The sequence below is a fragment of the Nothobranchius furzeri genome, chromosome 12, assembly GCF_043380555.1.
Source record: "Nothobranchius furzeri strain GRZ-AD chromosome 12, NfurGRZ-RIMD1, whole genome shotgun sequence".
Classification (NCBI taxonomy): Eukaryota; Metazoa; Chordata; class Actinopteri; order Cyprinodontiformes; family Nothobranchiidae; genus Nothobranchius; species Nothobranchius furzeri.
In genome coordinates, this window is record NC_091752.1 from 15,251,630 (window position 1) to 15,271,450 (window position 19,821).

A 19,821-nucleotide genomic window follows, 5' to 3' on the forward strand; every position below is an offset into this window, starting at 1 on the left:
GTTTTAAATATGTACCTGTAGGATGTCTTGTTTTGTGAATGTATGTTGTGCCTTCAATAAATATTTTCTCTGAAAGGTTGTGTTATTCTTTGATGTATACCTGACCCACTTTTAGCTGCAGTGGAGAAGATAATTTGGTGTCTAAAGTAAGGGCTGTGTTTATTGTAAGCATAAGGAAACGTCACTAAATATTACACACTGACAAAGACTACATGCATCTGGAAATTGGATACAAGAAATTTAATCAATTTCACAGAAGAAAATAAGTGATTATCACAAATCTCTTGAATGATGCAGTCAGACAAACGAACTAGCTATAGCCAATACTTTAGAAAAATCTCCCTCCATCTGACGGAGATGTGAGGGAATAGGGACCTTAATCCTTGTTCCTGTAGGGTTGCCATTGTCCTCAATGAGAACAACGTTGTTCGAATCAAAGCGTGGAGTCATGCGATCACCAGGCATTTTGTGTCCAACGATGAGCGCTTTCTTCTTCTGTCCTTTGATGGCGAGCAAGACTTTGTCACCAACTTTTCCAATGCCATTCTTCGTGTAGACATGGATCACTCTAGGGGGACGGTGATATGGTGTATTTCCGAGGGAGCTGTTGTCCACCACACGCACTCTTGTCATCTTTTGAATAGCAGCCGCTACAGCAGAAACACTGACAAAAAAACAATCTTTTTAAATTTACACAAATGATAATAACATATCTTATGTGACCTGATGTGTTGGGAGGTGGGAATATTCCCACACAGGCTAAATCTGGGATGCTCTATGTAAAGTTTGCCAACCTGAATAAAAGTTTACAGAAAATGTTTTCTGGATATTGGAAATCTCTTAAGAAGAAATTATACGTACTGATTTAGTGACTCATTTGTAAAATAAAACTAAGTATTTTCCTTCCATAATTTATGCGTTACTGCAGTTTTGATTTGGCTAACATCACGAAATTGTAGGCACAGCATATTCTTACCTAAACTTTCTTGGAAAGACTATTGACGAAGTCTCAACAAGGAGCCCTGGAAGAGTTCTTGTTATCCGAGAGAGAGCCATAACTACGGCAAATCCTGCGATTGCGATAGGTACAGGAAGAGAGAAATCGTTAGCAGCTAACTGAACCAAAACGTTTGCAAATCATAATGGTGCCACTAACCTCACAGAATGGCCAGACAAGAGATAACAAATGAGAGGAAATTTTGTTTCGTATAAACAGAGAGCAAAAAACTACGTACAATTAGATTTACAGTACGTTACAGTGCCAAGTTTTTTAATATCGAAGTTGCTAATGTTACCCCTTCTCACGTTGCAAGCATTGGTTGCAAGCCAATGTCAAAGCAAACGCGTCATCAGCATGCGACTAACTGCGTCGACGAGCCAAGCTGGCCCACAACCGACATAAACGCACAATTAACCTCAAAGATAAAGCCATACTGAATATTTACCACTTGTGTAAGTAAACTGTTAACTATTGAAAATAAAACAAACAAAAACTAATGGTGAGAACTTGTTTGCCCGTTTTTACGTAAAAAAGATGCGCGACAGAATCCAGAAAACAACAGTATAGATAGCACAACCTATAGGTGTTAATGTGCATAATCGTGTGTGTACTGTCTAGTTGATCTATTTCTACGGCCAGCTTTTCACTTAACTGCAGTTAGACTGGTTGGGTTAGCGATAGTTGTTTAACCGGCTGTCGGTGACTGCCGTGGCAGCTTACTTGTGTTTACTATCACTAACCGTTAGTAAGACAGTTTACTAACTACCTCTTCTGGATTTGCCTCCGTCTTTTAATTGAAAGTCGTCGGAATTACATTAGTTGATAGGTAGCTTGAACCTGGTATTTGCAACATCGAGAAGCTACGCTAGCAGCGTCACCGTTACAGCTGACTGCTAGCACTTAGCAAAACGTGACAGTTTCTGATTCTGCTGCGTATCTTATGGTAAGTTTATTTTGTTATCAATAATGGAATAATTGCTACCCATTGACAGTTCGTATCCTCAGCAGCAGCGACAGCTTGTCGGCTATTTCGTGACTGAGTGAACTTATTGGATGGCTTTAGAATAATAAACGGGTAAACAACCCTTTGCCATTAGCTTGAAGCGCTCGGTCCTGCTACTAATTCAATTGTTGCTTGAACAGTTTGTTCTTTTATTGATTGAACTGTTTAATTCAAAGTAGCTCCAATTGTATTGATGAAGTTTTATTCAATTAATTGTATTTTATTTATTATCATTGATGCTAAGAGCAAACTACAATATCGCTTTCTGTTCACACCTAATTATATTTTGGTAGCTTATCAAAATTATTTAAGTTGATGAGCGGTAAAAATATTTATTTGATCTTTAAAACGTCAGAAAATCTTAAACGTATGTTTTATTTTGTTGTCAAGATTGGGAAGAGTTTTTGACATCGTTTTGATCATCAGCAGGGAAGAACAATTTCGCTCTCGTTTCAGCTGTTTGGGAATTTTAGGGAGTTTCTTGACGAAAACATGGTGCACTGCAAGTTATTTACTGACTTTATTGTGCACAGATGACTTCAAAGCTTGGCACATGAGTTGGTTGCCCTTTTATGATCCCTGGTGTACAGAAACACGGATTATTGATAGAAAACACAAGTGAAGCGCAGTTCTGTTTGATATTAAGAAATTATACGTATAAAAATGTACTACTCAAACATAAACATGTCTCATGTTCATAAATATATTACAAAAAAAAAACTAACACATTGCTGCTTGGTTGCTTTTTTACACAGAAAGTGATCAAATACTTTTGAGAAAAAAGACTCACATTCTGATTATATAGTATCTGATGGTTTGTTATAATTAAAACATTCATAGCTGCTAATGTGTTTAAATATTATGGAGGGTAGTTAACACTTTTGGGAAAAGTTTGTACAATTTGATATCAGATGTGTGTGTTCATGTTTTAAACTTAATTTTACTAACATAGTCATGTTTATGTAGACACTCACACTCTTATTACAAACAAACTGAGTGGAACATGGAAACAGAGGCTAGGCATCTTTCTGTGTATTCATTCTATACGTTGCTGATAAATTTATTGCTAATTTATTATAGAAACTTGAACTGGAAACATACTGGTAGTATTTAGTTTTATATAAGAGACCAAATATACTTCAGACTATTTTGTCGAGTCATCACTTGGATAAGCTTATCTTGCATCACAACATCTATCTCTAACCAGAGCTGCATACTTTCTTTTTATTTAAGATTGATTGTGAGAGAGTAAGATTGGTTGGTGTGGTCTTCTCAAGCTTAATCCTAAGCCTTAAAATTCTAAAGGAGCTACTAGAGACATACAACTCATCATAACATGCTTTGAAGCAGAGATTTACTATAAGAACAAATGTAATTAGAGCCTCCTTATCAATGCATATTTTCCTGATGCTTTCTCTTAGAAAAATAAAACAAAAATGTTTATACAGAAGCCAATTAATATATCGGATAAGTGGTAGCTTTATCTTCTTTAATTAGACGATACAGTTAATGATAAATGTGTTATTAGGTAGAAATTTTAAAATTGCTTCAATTGTAGTTGAAGAATATTAGATTTTCATGCTTTTTTTAAAGCTATTTTCCCCATTTAAATGATGCCAACCACATTAATATTGATGGTAATAATGAGTAAAAGCGTTTTGATACCCAAACAGCATGACACATCATGTGCTGTTTTCTACAAATACTTTGCTTATGATGATTTTTTTAAGGATTTGTTCATTCAACGTCATACGTGCGTGTGAGTAAGAGAAAAGGGACGATTCCTGATGTGGGACTGTAAAGAAACTACTGTAGTTGTGTTGACCTGAAACAGTTTTAGTGGTAAATGTCAGTCATTTATTCAAGGAACTGAAACCCAACATATTTGGCTGCTACTAGAGGACAGTGACCCTCGGCTCATCTCAAGAATATCTTTTTAACTGACGCAACAGCCTTTTACCTTGAATATGGTTTGAGTTTATTTTGGAAGATCTTTAATTATGTGAAGATTTTTGAAAATAGGAAAAAGTGACAGTAAAAATGGACTCATTCACTCCAACTTTGTTGAATTATTAGCTTTTTATGCACGCTTCAATTACTTACAGTGCATTTTCTGTCTGTAAATGTAACACTGCATAATTATTTCAAATAGTGTTGGTTTTTGTCAGATTTAGGAGTCATTTGTCTTTTTGCCTCCAAGTAAATGAAAGTCAGTGCAGCTTTCTTCTTCACCTAAAAATCTTCTTAGATTTCCAGTGTTAGGATCTTGATGCGTCCGTCTAGTGTTGCTGAAGGGACAGGGTGCTCCTCGGGTTGAGACCGGTCCATTTGAACCCTGTGGTCTCTCTATCAGTTTATTGTTCAGCGCTGGCTGCGTCTCTGCAGTGATATCACAGCATTCCAGAGAGTGGATAAATGAGTTAGTGTTAGGGCAGATGAGCAGCATTGTGGATACAGCTGATAGTTGTGGGTAGAAGGGCACAAAAGTAGCAGTGCAACTGCAAAAAACGCTCACACCAGCTGTCAGAACACCTACGTGACTTCCCTGCTCCTTTGGTCAGTCTCTGTGGCATAATCAGCCTTTTCAATGTGATTTTGTGGATTGGTTTTGGTAAAATGGTTATTTTTTTTAACTTTTTGTCACCAGAGCTCAAACATGTGCTGTTTACCCTGAAGTCAGCAAGAGTGTAGGGCTGCTTAATATTCTTAATGGAAAGAAGGTTTTTAAAAATGGAATAAATACTCATCCAGGCTTGACCAAACAAGTCGGCTCTTCGCTAACAAGTTTGACTTGCTTCCGTGTTGCTCACATACACACAGGAGCTGGTTATTTCTAGTTTATTTTTTATTTTTTTTAGCATGATGGAATAAGAAACAACCAGTATGTGTATGTTAACAAGTTCAGAATCAACATTAGTCTTGAACTCAAGTTTTATTTGTCAAGTTTTATTTATAAGTCTTATGGAAGAACTTATGAACAGGAACAGAAAATGCTTAAAATCAGCCATAAGTTATTTCCATTGTTGAGCTTCTGGTCAAATACAACAACAGTGTGTGACTGATGGTCCCAGTCTGAGAGGAACCCGGATTACTTTTAATTGTCTTGCATGATGTAACCTTTCTTAATTGTTTTTTATTAAGTCAGGAAAAAAATGTGTATTTTTTTTCCTTTACAGGTGGTCAGCATGCTGGAATAAGTGATGTACAGAGTGTTGATATTAACAATGGCTGTTTTGGAGGTGCAAGGGTGCACTAATGCAGAGAACTGCAATACACAGTCATCCAATTCCTCCAAGGATTTCTGTTACTCGGCTCGAATCCGCAGCACTGTGCTCCAAGGACTGCCTTTCGGCGGGGTGCCGACTGTACTTGCTTTAGACTTTATGTGCTTTTTGGTGAGTATTTCTGTCACTGATGTTTATCACACAAAACATCTGTACACAATTTAAAAAGACGTATATTGATGAGGAACTGCTTTCTAAATTGAAATAAAATACCAATTTCCAACAATGGTTATTAAGACGTAAAGGGAAATGTACAATTTACTCCAGTCCAGTGTACTCTAATTATAATTCAAACTTAGAGATAAAATACTTCCATGAAAGTGCTGTAAGGTCTCTTTATTGTAAACGAAGACATATTTGAGGCACTAACATGCTGTTTGTTTTGTTCTTGTAGGTGCTCCTGTTTGTTTTCTCTTTCTTGAGGAAAAGAGCCTGGGACTATGGGCGTCTCGCGCTGGTGACCGACGCTGACAGGTGACATGCAGGTGTTATTCTGTAGTGCTTTCAGTAATAGAGTTCTACCTGTAATCTGCATTACGTAAAAGACAGTTGTCAACTTTTATAGTGACTTGTGCTGAAACACAACACACAGTATTAGTATTTTTTGACACTGTGTTGATCTATTTACATGAATCAAACAGAACATGATTCACAAACAGGCTTCATACAAACCAGTCATACATTTCTGATGTTTAGAAGGTTTGACAGTTGACACAAAACAAGCAAAGGTTGCATCTGATTACGCATTTTCTTACAATAAAGTACAAAACATTAAAACATAACATTAAACTAACATTTTTTAAACAATTAGAAATGCTATGTATGTCTGTGTCTGGGATTCACAAAAGATGAGCAAACACACCAGAGGTCCTTTTAACTAAATTGTTCAGTTTGGGCTGGTTTTAGATCTAAAGAAAGCATTCGACACAGTTAACCATGACATTGATAAGGGAAATGGAAAAATATTGTTTCAGGGGGGTAGTACTGGAATGGATAAAAAGTTATTTATCAAATAGGTAACAATTTGTACAAATATTTCAATATAAATCTGGACTAAAAGAGATACAATGTGGGGTACCTCAAGGATCAGTATTGGGGCCTAAACTATTCATAATGTACATAAATGACATTTGTAGGGTTTCACAAGTATTGAAGTTTACATTGTTCGCAGATGACACACATGTTTTGTGTTCGGGTGTGGAATTGCAACAGGTCCTCGATGTGGTCACACAGGAAATAAATAAATTAATGGTTTGATGTAAATAAATAGTTACTAAAAGTAGATGAAACAAAATTTATGCTGTTTGGAAACGAAAACAGATGAATGTCATTGACAATGAAGTAGTCGTAGTCAAGTAAATATTGAAAGAGTAAATGAAATAACATTTCCTGGAGTGATCGTACACAGCAGGATCTGTTGGAAGCCGCACATCAAATGTGTTAGGAGGAAGCTTGCACGTGGAATTGCAATAATGGGGAAAACGGAGTATATTTTCAATCAGAAAGCACTTTATATATTATACAATACGGTGCTACTGCCATGTTTGAGTTACTGTGCAGAAGTCTGGGGAAATATGTACAAAAGTCTTATACAAACAATAATGACAGTGCAGAAAAAAGCAATTGGGTTGATAACAAAGGCAAGATATTGGGATCACACAAATGATCTTTTTATTAAAGCACGGGTAATGAAGTTCCAGGACTTGGTAAAATAATACAAAACAGCACAAATATAAGGTGAGAAATAAATGAATACCTGGTAAAATACAGAAACTGTTTACAGAGAGGAGGAGGATATAACTTGAGAGGGATACTAAATTTAAAGATACATAATGCTAGAACAACTTTAAAAAGTCTGTGTATCACAATAATAGGGGTTAAATTATGGAACAACTTAGAAGAAGAAATTAAAGTGAAAATATAAACCTGTTTAAAATAAATTCTAAAAAACATATTCTAAATAAGTATAGAGAAGAAAATAGATGATTTATTTTGTTCATTATTCTAAAGAAAAATAAGTTTGCATATGAATTGTAAAATATGTTTTATTTTTTGTTGTTTAGTTTTTTCCTTTATGGTTTGGTTGTTTGGGTGATCTGTACTATTTGTTGTTTTGATGTGGTTTGGTGTTAAAGTTTGGTTTATTAATATTGAGTAAGGGTAAAGGATGATATGTATAAAAGGAATAGGGACATACAAGTTTTGACTTCAGCCTACTCATTTTCAAGCAGAGAAGAAGAAAAAGGGATGGCTATTTTAAATTAGGTATGTTTTCTTTGTTTGTTTGAAATAAACTACTATTACTAGTTATTTTGCTGCATTAAACTCAAGTTTAGGTTCATATGACAGGTTACATAAACAAACTGAAATGTAACCATAAGTACGACTATTTTGGCTCAAAAGGTAACAGGAAACAAACCATGATGACTCAGATGCATTTTTAACTCATTCACTGCCAGCCGTTTCCTGATCGCTAATGGCCTTCGCTGACAGCGTTTCTCACCGTTTTTACTGTTTTTTTAAGAGTCGCAGAATGTTGCGCGCTAGGATGATGTCGACACCAAAACAAAGAGGAGACTCACCTCTTACATTAGGAAGAATCTGCGTGTTTCGAGCATTGTCCGTTCTTTCATAATGTGTTGTTGAATTGTGATCGGCAGACGCTTTTCCGGTTCGCGCCTCACCTTTCTTACAGGAACGGCCCAAAACGATCTCCTAACACATGGATGTTCTGCTTCCTGATCGTGTGACGTATGCGGATGAAGATCGGCTTCAGGGCTGAGATGTTTGTTCTCTCAGCGCGGGGGCTTGTTCCGATGCTCAAACAGTAAAAAAAAAAATGCGAATGACGACTTTGGCAGTGAATGAGTTAATAAGCACACACAGAAACTGCTGCTTGAGTGTGGCCTTTTTGTTGGAACCTATGGTTGTAACAGACGCTAGCAGCTTGGACCTCAGCCAGACAAACGCTGACTCAATCCACATCCAAATGCTGTTTTTACCAGTAAAACCAGTGGATAAGATGTGTTTTCTCCTGACAAATGTCTCTGTGGGGTTTTCCAACACATTAATGCAATTAGACTCATTTGCTGTTTGTCTCTGAAAATAGATGTGTGAAAGGGTGCCGGATTTTCATTTTACTTCCATGTGGGATTCCTTTTTTTCTAGCTATGTTAAGTTGGTGCAAAAAACTTTTCTATTTGTGCTCACAAAGTCCGACCTGAAGTGCATTTACATCACTTCCCGTTAAACATCTTTGCACTTTAACATCAAACATCAAATTTACTTAACAGAGTAATCTATTGTACAGCAACAAACTGGAAAGAGTACTTGGTACTTTCTAACTGTCCTTCTGTATTTTTGTTATCAGGGTTGTTTTTTCTCTCTAACTAAAGCAGACCCAAGTTCAGTAACAGGAAGGTGGCGTCAGCACGTTCTCTTTTAATAGCAACTGTGAACTCTGACATATGTTTAGTCGTTTGATGCTTGGATGTCCAGTTACAGATGGAATAGCCCCAAATGACTGAAATATCAAAATAAAGATTCTAATTTATTATGTCACGATGCAGGTTAAAGACCCGCCAACTGATGCTCTCTATAATTAACTGATGAGACGTGTTGGGGTAAGGTGAGAGGGAATAGTGAGGTAAAACAGGAAGGCTTCTCAAGTTAGCGATAGATCCGATAGACCTCAGACTTCCTTAACTGTGAACCCTGGAAAATTCTTGCACATTGCTCCATTACCTGCTCCAGCTGTGACTGTGTTGCGTAGCAGCTACACTATTTTTGCAGCTGCATGCGAGGGAAGAATGGGACTGTAACGTGGTGTGAGGATGGGAGGGGGTGGCAGTCAGGGACATTTTTGTACAGACCGGATGTGTAGTTTTATGCCTCTGCGTTGTCCTTTTGTTTCTCACAACCTCTGGAAAAAAAATGTCACCCTTCAAACAAAACCCGGACAGTCAAAATGTAGGTTTGGACTTGACGTATAAGCAGTGTTGGGAATAACAGCGTTAATAATAACAGCATTACTAACAGTTCTGACAGTTACGTGTGATCAAATCGTTACTTTCGCAGTTGTTATAACGCCATTTCTGCTGCTAATGCAATTCTGGTGTTTCTATAATCCAGTAGCTGTGAGTGTTGAAGCTGTCATCATCTGATCAGGAGCTAGCTTTTTACTTTCTTGGTTATCTAGTGAGTCCATGTGAGGTGAGCAGAGTAAATCAACTAAAATGCTGCTTGGAAAGGACCAAATTCAAAGATGTTTAAAGACACACAATGTTTTGCATGTTTTGTTAATCGATAAAACTAAAATATAAATTAATGAATTCTGCTTTAGCTGGCTATATAAATGACAACTGACACCATCGGGAGTCTAACCCGCGTCAGATCATGGCAAAATGAGACGAAAGGCAGGTGCTTAAACCACTGGACTACCAAAGTCAATACAACAGCAGCCCCTCCTAAGATGCTGTTGTAGGCGCGGGAGTGGGCGGAGCTTTGCTAAAACCAACAGTTTCAGTTCTGGGTATAAATTCAAGATGACAAAAAAAAAACAACTAATATTTAAGATTAATGTCAGTGGTGCCAACAATAATATTTAATCGTATATTGTGCCTACCTTTGCTCCCAAAGGTCTAAAATGGCATGATACCTTTAAAGAAATAAAATGTGAGAATGTCGGTGTGAAATGTTATTTGTCTGGGAACAAAGTTCTTAAGTTATGAGCAGTTTTATCATGAGACAATCACATGTTCTGTTAAAGATGTAGAAATAATTTTATTTGTATTTATACATTTAATAGGGATGTTTCATATCACACAGTGACCGCTAACTAGATTACTGTTGAATCTTTCCTGTTTGTGGTTCCTGCTGTTAACTGCCTATCCATTTCAATATTTCACTTTTATAATAAATATCTAGACACACATTTTAGTCTATTTAGTCATTTATATTTTAGTATTATCATAATTGATGTTAATTGTAGTATTTGATGTTCAGCACTTTGGTCAGCTGCCATGCTGTTTATAAATGTGCTATATAAACGCATTTGAATTGGATTCAATAGTGAGCCCAAGTCTACTTCTGCACTATGGGTCCCCGGAAGAACGAAAAACTTGAATGCAAGTCAACAGGGCTAAAAACGCCATTTTCTAATCCTCTTTGCCTTACGCCCTGGATCGCACATATGTTGTACTGTAATTTAAATGAAAAGTAATGATGGGTGTTAAAATATTTTTTTTCAAACCGGAGCGGAGGCAGTGACTGACGCATGCACGAGCCGTTTTCAGCTCTGTCTTGTCAAGTGCAACACGTACTTTACGAAAAAAAGTAGCTTTAAATATTCAACCGAAAGAGGCGAGCTGAAGAAAACCTAGGGAGTACTGAAGAAACGTGAGAAACCATGAAGCAAGCACAGAGAGGTGTGTGTGTGTGTGTGCGTGTGCGTGTGCGTGTGCGTGTGTGTGTGCGTGCGCGTGTGTGTGTGTGTGTGTGTGTGTGTGTGTGTGTGCGCGCGCGTGTGTGCGTGTGCGTGTGCGTACGTGTGTGTGTGCGTGTGCGTGTACGTGTGTGTGTGTACGTGTGTGTGTGTACGTGTGTACGTGTGTGTGTGTACGTGTGTGTGTGTGTGTACGTGTGTACGTGTGTACGTGTGTGTGTGTGTGTGTGGGGCGGATCAGAATTTTGTGTGTAGGGAGGGGCGGGCACTCCATGTGACTGGCCAATCACAGAGCGTGAAGGCAGTCAGTTACCCAATGAGGATTTTTCTTCAGCACGATTACAGATATTTACGAGTTTTACTCGTTTCATGCTCGTATTCGTCAAAAATGCTTCATCCGCGGCTCATCCCTAGCTGTAACCACCCTGTCCTGCCTCCTCCTCCTTACTGCCTGCCAGCTGTGATCACAAGCAACAACAGAGTAGTTCCTGCTGCTGCTTCGGGAAACGGCGCAAAAAAAAAAAATCTATAAAACAGGATCTTGCAGGCATGGCGCTGGGATTTCAGCCGTGGCGGCCCGCCACGGCTACACCTATGTAAGGGAAACACAGTTGTATCTCATTTACTAACTTGGTTACTTTTTAAAAGAGTAATTAGTAACTAATTACTTTTTCTAAGTAACTTGCCCTACACTGTGTAGAAGTCATATGACAGATGTGTCACAGCTGTTCAATTAACATCAGACCAATCAGAAAGCTACTTTGATATTCTTTTGGTGGAACAGGCCCCCTGATATTTATCTTTGTATCACTCATTTTCTCCTGGCTAAATCTTTTTGTTTTGCTTTTTTATTTTGTTTTTATTTTCATGCAGAATGATGGATCAACGATACAGTCGTCTGGATGAACGGGAATAGTACGTTATCCCTCTACGTCGTAACTTCACCACCCTTTTCTTCTCTTTAACCAACCTAACTCACAGCTTGTCCTTTCTGCTCTTGCCTGCGTGGGTTTCGGCCTCTTGTTTGATGGTTTTGTATTTTCTTTCTAGGTTTCCTGTTCAAAGCTAACTGCTCTTTCTTCTAGTCGGCCGTTCTTCTGCTGCTGGGTGTCCTTGTCCTCTTTCATTGTCCTAATCAGATATGTGTGTGTGCTAATCTGTTTGACCTCTTTATGAAGCATGAACTTCTCCACCGTGCTGCATGAGCCACAGAAAGAGGATACAAGCAGGTAAAGGTAATTTTTCCCTGATCTGTGGGTGTGCCTAGACGGGCCCTTACATGGTGCACCTAGCATATATCTGGTTTAGTAGAGCAGAGATAAACTATTACTCCTTCTGTCAGGAATGTGGGAGAGGAGGACGGATGATTCCGGCCTCAGGGTCTCTCCTCATTCCTCTCTGAGCTCCTTGTACATCATGTCACATGTTCATGTTGAAACTGAACATTTTCCAACAGAGCCTTGCTCTTCTGGTCAGTTTTGTATAAATTGAACCACCTCTCCATCAAGTGGAATGAAATGTATCAAAACTAAATCTAAACAAACTCGTGGCTCTGTTGGAAAAACGTTGGTTTTGACTGGGTTTCTCTTTAGTTTTCCTGTCAATTCTTGTCCTCCTGTGATTCCTGCTCTAACCTTTCTCTGGACAGCTGTGGTGATTCCAGCCTGTAGTTCTCTTAACCCTGCGTGGAATGTGGCTACGGAGGTTCCTTTGGTGAGCCACCCACATGGTGAAAACACAAGTGAATCTCTGGTGCATTTCAGGCCATGTGTCCCTGTACAATTTGTGCCGTCACTTTTCTACACTGAGGTTAAATCCTCTGTTCTGAGACAAAGTGAACCAAGACTCCTAACAGTGAGTAGTCTTTCGGAATTGTTATGTAACATGGAGATTTCTGCGTGTTTTTGCTGACAGTATGGCCTCCACTGTGCCGTCGGAGACACCTGAACGCTACGAGAGGCTCACCTCAGTGTCAAGCTCAGTGGACATTGACCAGAGAGACACCGTAAGTAAACCACATGGTCTTTGTTCATGAAGTGATACAGCGCCTCGGTTCAGAACACTTTTTATTCTCCTTCAGGGCTTCTGCTCCTGGCTAACCGCTGTCTTTCGCATCAAGTAAGTTAGCAGCAAAGTTGGAAAGGAGCTTCCTAATCACTTATTTTTTGTTTGATTTAAATTTTGATGTTTTTCCCCCTGAAGGGATGACGAGATAAGGGAGAAGTGTGGTGAAGATGCAGTATATTACCTATCTTTTCAGCGCCACATCATTGGCCTGCTGGTTGTAGTGGGAGTGCTCTCTGTGGGCATCATTCTGCCCGTTAACTTCTCAGGAAACCTGCTTGGTGAGATTTTATCTTCTGTAAGGAGGTGCTTTATAATAACTTTGTGCGAATTCCTTTGACTCTTAGACCTTTCATAAAGCTAAAAAAACAAATTAAATGAAGGTTCTACAGGACAGGAACGTTCCACTTTCTTTCATTTTTGTGGAGCGACAGTGGCAGACGAGTTATGTGATTGCCCTTTAACAGGAAGGTTGCAGATTTACGTCCCATCTGTTGCAGTCGTTGTGTCCTTGAGCAAGGCACCTCACCCTCTTTACCTGCTGCTGGTGGTTGGAAGGGCCGGTGTGTACGGCAGCCTTGCTTCTGTCAGGGCAGCTGTAGCTACATTGTAGCTCATCACCACCAGCGTGTGAATGTGTGTATGCATGGATGAATGGCTGGTTAGTTGTAAAGTGCCTTGGGGGATTTTCTTTCCCTTTAGCTTATTTGGTAAAATAAGGTAATGTGTGCAGGTGTTAAACATTTTTTTATTTGATCAATCTGAAACTGTACAAAGTAATTTCCCTCATTTTTATTTTATTTTTTTAACTTCTCCTTGGCTTTATGCCTCTGGTCTCAGCTAAAATTAGTTTTTCTAATTTAACCAGACATAATTTTTAATATTCTTCATTCATTAAAAGGATATTTGCTGGCTGGGCTCCTGTTTAAGTTGACTATGGAGAAATTAATGAAGAAGGACTAAAAACTTCCAAGTATGACCTAAATATCCCAATACATCCGATTTAAAAATGAATAATCAACATTGTTTTAGGAATTAAGTATTTGTTTGAAAAGTACATGTTAGTTTTTATTTACATTTTACTGACACGTGTAAACTGGTGTAAAGAACGTCTTCTGTGAAAGCATATTTTTATTTTACATTATGAATTTATTATTTTAAGTTTTTATAGACCTTATCAAATGTTCAAAGTACAAATTTCATTCATTAAAGGTATCATTCACTTTTTTTTCCTTCTAATAAATCTGCTGTGGTCTCTACTATGTATGTATGCCTTGTGAGTTGATCTCTGTGGGGAAACAGCTCTCAAGAGTCAAGAGTCATTTATTGTCATATTCTCCTCATGTGCAGGACATACAGAGAAATGAAATTCAGTTTCAGCACACACAATTCAAAGATCAGACTGCGGTCATTCGCAACATGAGTCGCGCTACCTTCTGGGGCTCTTATTTCAGGAAGTTTGTACTAATCAGCACAAAGTAATAAGTATTAAATAGAGGTGCTGAAAAAAATCGATTCAAGTCTGAATCGGGATTCTTATTTATAGGGCTGCAACAACGAATCGATAAATTCGATGAAAATCGATTACTAAAAGCGTTGGCAACGAATTGCGTCATCGATTCGTTGTGTCGCATAACTCTTCCAAAAGCCCCCCCCCCCCCTTTCCCGCCCACCGTTGCGCACAGACCAGAGCAAGTCAGATCAGCGCGAGGGAGAGCCGGCAGATCAGCGCGAGGGAGAGCCGCAGATCAGCGCGAGGGAGAGCCGCAGATCAGCGCGAGAGAGAGCCTGCAGACTTGCGCTGCTGCGAACCGGTTCCGCATTGTTGCACAGCGATCCAGGCAGCTGCTTCCAGCGCACGGTCCATTCTCAAAGTGGCGCAACCAAAAAACTATAATTAGCACACGATCGTTCTTGTCTGCACATGTTCTCTATTTTCTGTCTTATTTGTGCCTGAAGCGCGCTACTGCGGAGCTCATCACCTGTGCTGTGGTGATGTCACCTCACGCAGCATCGAAAACGCGCTCTGCGCTTTGCGGTCAGGAGATCTCTTTGATCTGCTCAAAAGTAACTGATGAGGTGAAAAGGTAAGAATCCAGGCAACAGATTTTCTGGAGAATTATGAGGAGACGCAGGAAGATGAGAGACAGACAGGACAGGAAAATAGTTAAATAAAAACAAGAAAACAAAGTCAAATGTAGGTAGATTTATCTCCACTACACGTTTTTACCAGTAAAAAACAATAAGTTATACACGTCATATTTATACATCTGATACAATTCAGATCACCTTCAAAACTCAGTCACACACCCAGGGCCGTTTCAAGACATTTTGGGGGCCAAGGCAAAATGCCCCCCCCCCCCATAACTGGGTTCCCCAGAAGCCTCTGTGTAATCCATACCCTCTCCAGGAGTGTTAGTTATATGGTGTTTATAAAAGCCCCTCAGACATCACTGACATGTTCTAATATTATAAGCTGAAAAACTAAATTATCAGACATGCTGTCTCATCTGCTGCTTTTCTAAACTTGCAAAAAGTAACAAAACCATTTGAAAGCCACTATTTGTGGATTCTCTGAAAGTTTCCATGGAGTGTGTGACAACTTATTTTTTCATTGATCCTATCGTCTAATCTCACAGCTGAAACAAGCATCCTTAATAATCTGTGCACAGGAAGCTTACCGATGCTGTAGTAAAACAAAAGGTAGTTTCTTATTAATAAAACCTTGTTGCAGCACTAAAGCATAAAAATGAGATTTTGCATTAAATATGCAAAATATTTACATATGAATTGTTTTAGAGCCCTTTTATTGGCAGAATCTGATATTAATTTAGTTCTTACAAAAAATGGGTCCCAACGTGGTTTGTGTGGCGTTGCCATAGAGTGACGTCATAGGCACAGATTCCCTGTCCTCTTGTTTGGAAATGGAAATATGATCACCCTATATTAAACAAACTGTCCACCCGGGCTTTTGCGCTGCACAGAGACGCTTCGCTGCCTACGACTGAATGTCAGTTGAGAGTCAGTCTCATGCAGACTGACCAATGAAGAGAGGGCCTCAAGTTAAGACCCTCTCCTCATTGGTCAGTCCACACGAGGTGGGTCAAAGGTTACTCTGGGCGGGTTACGTGTTGTCAGGCATTCAAGTATTGAGTATATTTTCTGCATATTACAGTAAAATATTCTGTATGTGACCACATTATGGTGATCCTTGGGTCGTGATGATGGAGCCCTTGAATATTGTTGCCCAGGGTACAACAAAGTGTTAATCTGGCCCTGGTTCCGCCGTCACATTCCCGCAGAAACTGGTTGATCACACCGGGGCCAGACTACTAGCATGTCGTTTTACAACCACAATGTCCTCGGAAGCAAAAACGCTTTTAAAAGGGAGGGAGAAGTCCTAACTGTTGCTGCAGGCGTGTTGTGTGAGAGTGCAGTTATATACTGGTATTTTTGGGTTCAGTTGCTTTCATGTGGCCTAATGTGAGTCTATTTGGGATCATTGGAATGATCAGCAGCATTTCTTGATGTGACTTTATGGCAGTTGCCCAGGGCATCATCGCAAGGAGGATGGCATTCATTTCTTTTTGTTTTATTTGGTATTTTTTCAGTCATTTTTGGAAATGGTGATCAGTTTTGATTAATTCACAGCCTATGTTTAATTACATTTAAAATAAATGTCAACAGATGAGATCAAACAAAACAGATGAGAATTGCCCTTAAGCTGTTTAACTTGGACCAAGCATTTTAGGTCACAGATAGATGTAGCTTAGGGTCTCTGTCTATACACCTTATAAGACAATTTAGGTGATGGCATGTTGTTTTTCTGCTATTGAACTGTTTTCTAATAATGTTGTGTTAAATAAAGTGAAGGAAGGAGAGAAATAACGTTTCCCTAGCAGTTTTTAAAAATTTCCCCATGTAATCCGATTAATCGATTAATCGTGTCGAGACCCCGTCCGATTAATCGATTATCCAAATAATCGTTTGTTGCAGCCCTACTTATTTATAAAGATTCAGAATCGATTCACAAAGGTTCAGAATCGATTCCAGGAACTCAAATGTTTGGCATGTTACAGGTTTGAGATGCACTTTTGTCTGTTTTTTTTATTTTTATCTTTGTTAGGAGAGATAGTACTCCGTTTACTTTTGTGGTCCCATAAATTGGGATGATTTATGTTTGAATCTGCTGATAAGAGGGCACTTGAATATATGTTTTTTCCATACTCAGAAATTTGAGATATTCTCATATATATTTTTTTCTAAGTTGATAAGTGAGTACTCAGGATTACTCATGTGATTATTTGAAGTTATTGATAAATGAGAGAAAACAGTTTCCTTTGTAAGAAATCTGAGGCACTTTTTTTAAACAGGTTGAGGACTCAAATGTTAAACTTGTTTCCACACATACTTAAAAGTATTTGACTGTATTACTTTCAAAGCTACTGTTAGGTAACTATAGATTTGTTATATTTTACAAGGTAAGCAAAAATAAATGTTGTCTTTTGGTCAAAAGATTGCTTCTGTTTACAGTTTTAGAATCACTTTATTTTACCTTGTAAATTAGCTTTTTTTTAGCATGACCAGTTGAAAGTAAAATAAAAAAATTCCAATAGCTTTAAGTAACTTGCACAACAAAGTAGTTAATCCTGGAACTGACACTCTTTGTTAATATTGATTGTGAATCGATTTAAATCGAGAATCGATTCTGAATCGAATCGGCACCCCAAGAATCGGAATCGGATCAAATTGTGAGTTGCTCTGAGATTCACATCCCTAGTATTAAAGTTCTCTCACTGAACATGGCCATAAGTTTGTGCAGAAAGCTTTGAGAGGAGTTCCTCTTGGAGGACGTTTAGGTACCATTAATTGCAATTCATCGGATTACTCTTCAGAACAATCTGGAGTTTGTGCAATTGTTTTTTATGTGAAAACTGCTGCAGCAAACATTGTGACCATATTCCTGTCATCATTTTAATTAGCTGCTTCTTTGTGTTCATGTTCATTGCTGTTTTGTGTGCAGTCCAATCAAATGGCAGCCTTGCAAAACACTGTCTTGTGTTTATCTTTTTTACCTTCAGAAAACAACGCCTATAGTTTTGGACGAACTACAATTGCTAACCTTAATACAGAGTGAGTAACACTTCCACATCCCTTCATTTGACACAAACTGTACTTTAGAGATTAAAACTGAGTTTGTTTACTGATGCTGTGGCTAAATGTGTGCCTTTGATCTCCCCAGTAATACACTGCTGTGGCTGCACACTACATTTGCCTTTCTCTACCTGTTATTGACGGTATACAGTATGAGACGGCACACGTCAAAGATGCACTACAAAGAGGATGATCTGGTAAAGTTTAATGAAATTAGGTGAACTTTCTGCATATTTAGCTCATGTATGTTAAATGTGTTTTTTTTTGTTCATAAAGGTGAAACGCACTTTATTTATTAGCGGCATCTCTAAATATGCAGAGGAAAGTGAGATAAAGCAACATTTTGAGTAAGTATTTCTCTTTCAACAGTTATTTTAATAAAAGGCATGCTGCTTTGCTGACGTGGCAGTAAACTGTGCGGTATCTATTAAAATTCACGAGAGATGCTTCCCCCTGCTGAAGCTGCTGTCCTTTCCTCCTCCCCATTGGTAAAATGAAACAATAGCAGGTTTATGTTCATAATTGTTCATAATAGCAGCCAGATGAGCAGAATTAAGCAGATCATGTGTCTAAAAAGACACACTCACTTCCTACTTGGCCAAATGGTATTTCCCGAAACCTTTTATAATTTTTCCCTCTTCTGCTTTAAAAATAAAACTCATTTGGATTCTTAATATAGTAGGGGAGATTTAATATAAATGCATGCTGCTGATTTATAATTTTTTTAAAGTCATTATTTCTGTATTTGTGCTTTTTTAAAACAAAACTTTAAAACGTTAGTTTTCCTCACTACCTCTTTGTTGTTGTTTTTTATAGAAAAGCGTATGAGAACTGCACTGTACTGGAAGCTCGCATGTGTTACAATGTGGCCAAGCTGATGTATCTCAACTCTGAAAGGTACCTGTGTTTAAAAAATGGACGCATTTACTAAAAGTGTGTATTTTTTGGGGGTCTCTTTTCAGACGAGTCATTGGTAGGAAAAAAATCTTGGTTTGGCTAAAGCTGGGCGGACACTGTGCGACTTTTTCACTCGTAGCACTCAGCTTCAGCTCAAACTGTACGACTTCCTCGCAGGGCAGAACTCACGAGTCATGTGCTCACACTGTACGGCCCAGTTCTCGGATGCGTCTACGTCTGGTAGCAACACGTCGGACCTAAAAATATGCTAAAAATAGCAGTTTTTACACAACACATCAGACTTTTTTGTCTTGTTTTGCCTGTTGTCCTTTGGGAGTGCTGCAGGAGGACACACAGGGATTTATGGGGGTTGGATGAGGAAAACGAAATAAAGAAAGAAAATCTGTGTTTTGTGATCAGTTTAATTTACATGAACACGACAAACACGCTTTCTTGACAATCCTTGACAATCCTGTGCGTTAATAAAACGTTTAGAAATAAAAACGAATATGTGTTATTAGGGACATAGCGGGTGAGCATGACTGCGCATGTGCCTGGTTCTGGTACATTTTGGGTTGCAGCCGCTCGCTACGCCGCTTCAACCCTCACGAGGAATGAGCAAAATATCAAACACTCCAGAAGTCTGTGCGAGCTCACGATTGCTGATCGGTAGCTGGTCACGTGGTGTTAATCACCTCTTGTAATCCCCTGTACACTACACGACGCTCGGCGCAAAACTCGCCCCGATCTTGTGGATTCTCGCACGAGTGGAAAATCGGCTCAAAAAAGTGAAAAAGTCGCACAGTGTACGCCCGGCCTATGTGTTAAAAGATTTCCCTTCCTAATCCTACTAAGAATTCAAATGAATAGTGGGAAAATTACTACAATTCCAAAACAACCATTTATTTTCCTTCTCTAAATGAGCACTAAATCTCACTATAATAATAGTGAAATAAATGCACAAACATCCCAAGTA

General features: G+C 38.6%; 2 protein-coding genes across 5 annotated transcripts in view; one reads left to right on the plus strand and one right to left on the minus strand.

Annotated features, from left to right (window-relative positions):
* Positions 1-225: 225 nt before the first annotated feature.
* mrpl14 (mitochondrial ribosomal protein L14) lies at positions 226-1,324 on the minus strand. Its single transcript, XM_015944150.3, has 3 exons — positions 1,157-1,324; positions 977-1,070; positions 226-664 (listed from the first exon to the last, which is right to left on the minus strand). Exons 2-3 carry the CDS (start codon positions 1,054-1,056, stop codon positions 298-300), a joined length of 447 nt encoding a protein of 148 aa, XP_015799636.1. The 5' UTR covers positions 1,057-1,070; positions 1,157-1,324; the 3' UTR covers positions 226-297.
* A 396-nt stretch (positions 1,325-1,720) lies between these two features.
* The window catches only part of tmem63ba (transmembrane protein 63Ba), a 34,381-nt gene continuing 16,280 nt past the window's right edge, over positions 1,721-19,821 (plus strand). Inside the window, exons 1-12 of one of the 4 annotated variants that reach the window (XM_054749990.2) lie at positions 1,721-1,943; positions 5,180-5,398; positions 5,682-5,761; positions 11,604-11,645; positions 11,909-11,959; positions 12,645-12,735; positions 12,811-12,848; positions 12,933-13,075; positions 17,876-17,927; positions 18,037-18,145; positions 18,225-18,295; positions 18,765-18,845. In XM_054749990.2, coding sequence (XP_054605965.2) covers positions 5,204-5,398; positions 5,682-5,761; positions 11,604-11,645; positions 11,909-11,959; positions 12,645-12,735; positions 12,811-12,848; positions 12,933-13,075; positions 17,876-17,927; positions 18,037-18,145; positions 18,225-18,295; positions 18,765-18,845 — 953 coding nt within the window. In that variant the 5' untranslated portion in view covers positions 1,721-1,943; positions 5,180-5,203. Of the gene's footprint in view, positions 1,944-5,179; positions 5,399-5,681; positions 5,762-11,603; positions 11,646-11,908; positions 11,960-12,317; positions 12,444-12,644; positions 12,736-12,810; positions 12,849-12,932; positions 13,076-17,875; positions 17,928-18,036; positions 18,146-18,224; positions 18,296-18,764; positions 18,846-19,821 lie in introns of those variants that run through there. The other 3 variants (XM_015944146.3, XM_015944147.3, XM_070542347.1) reach the window with 3 other exon arrangements.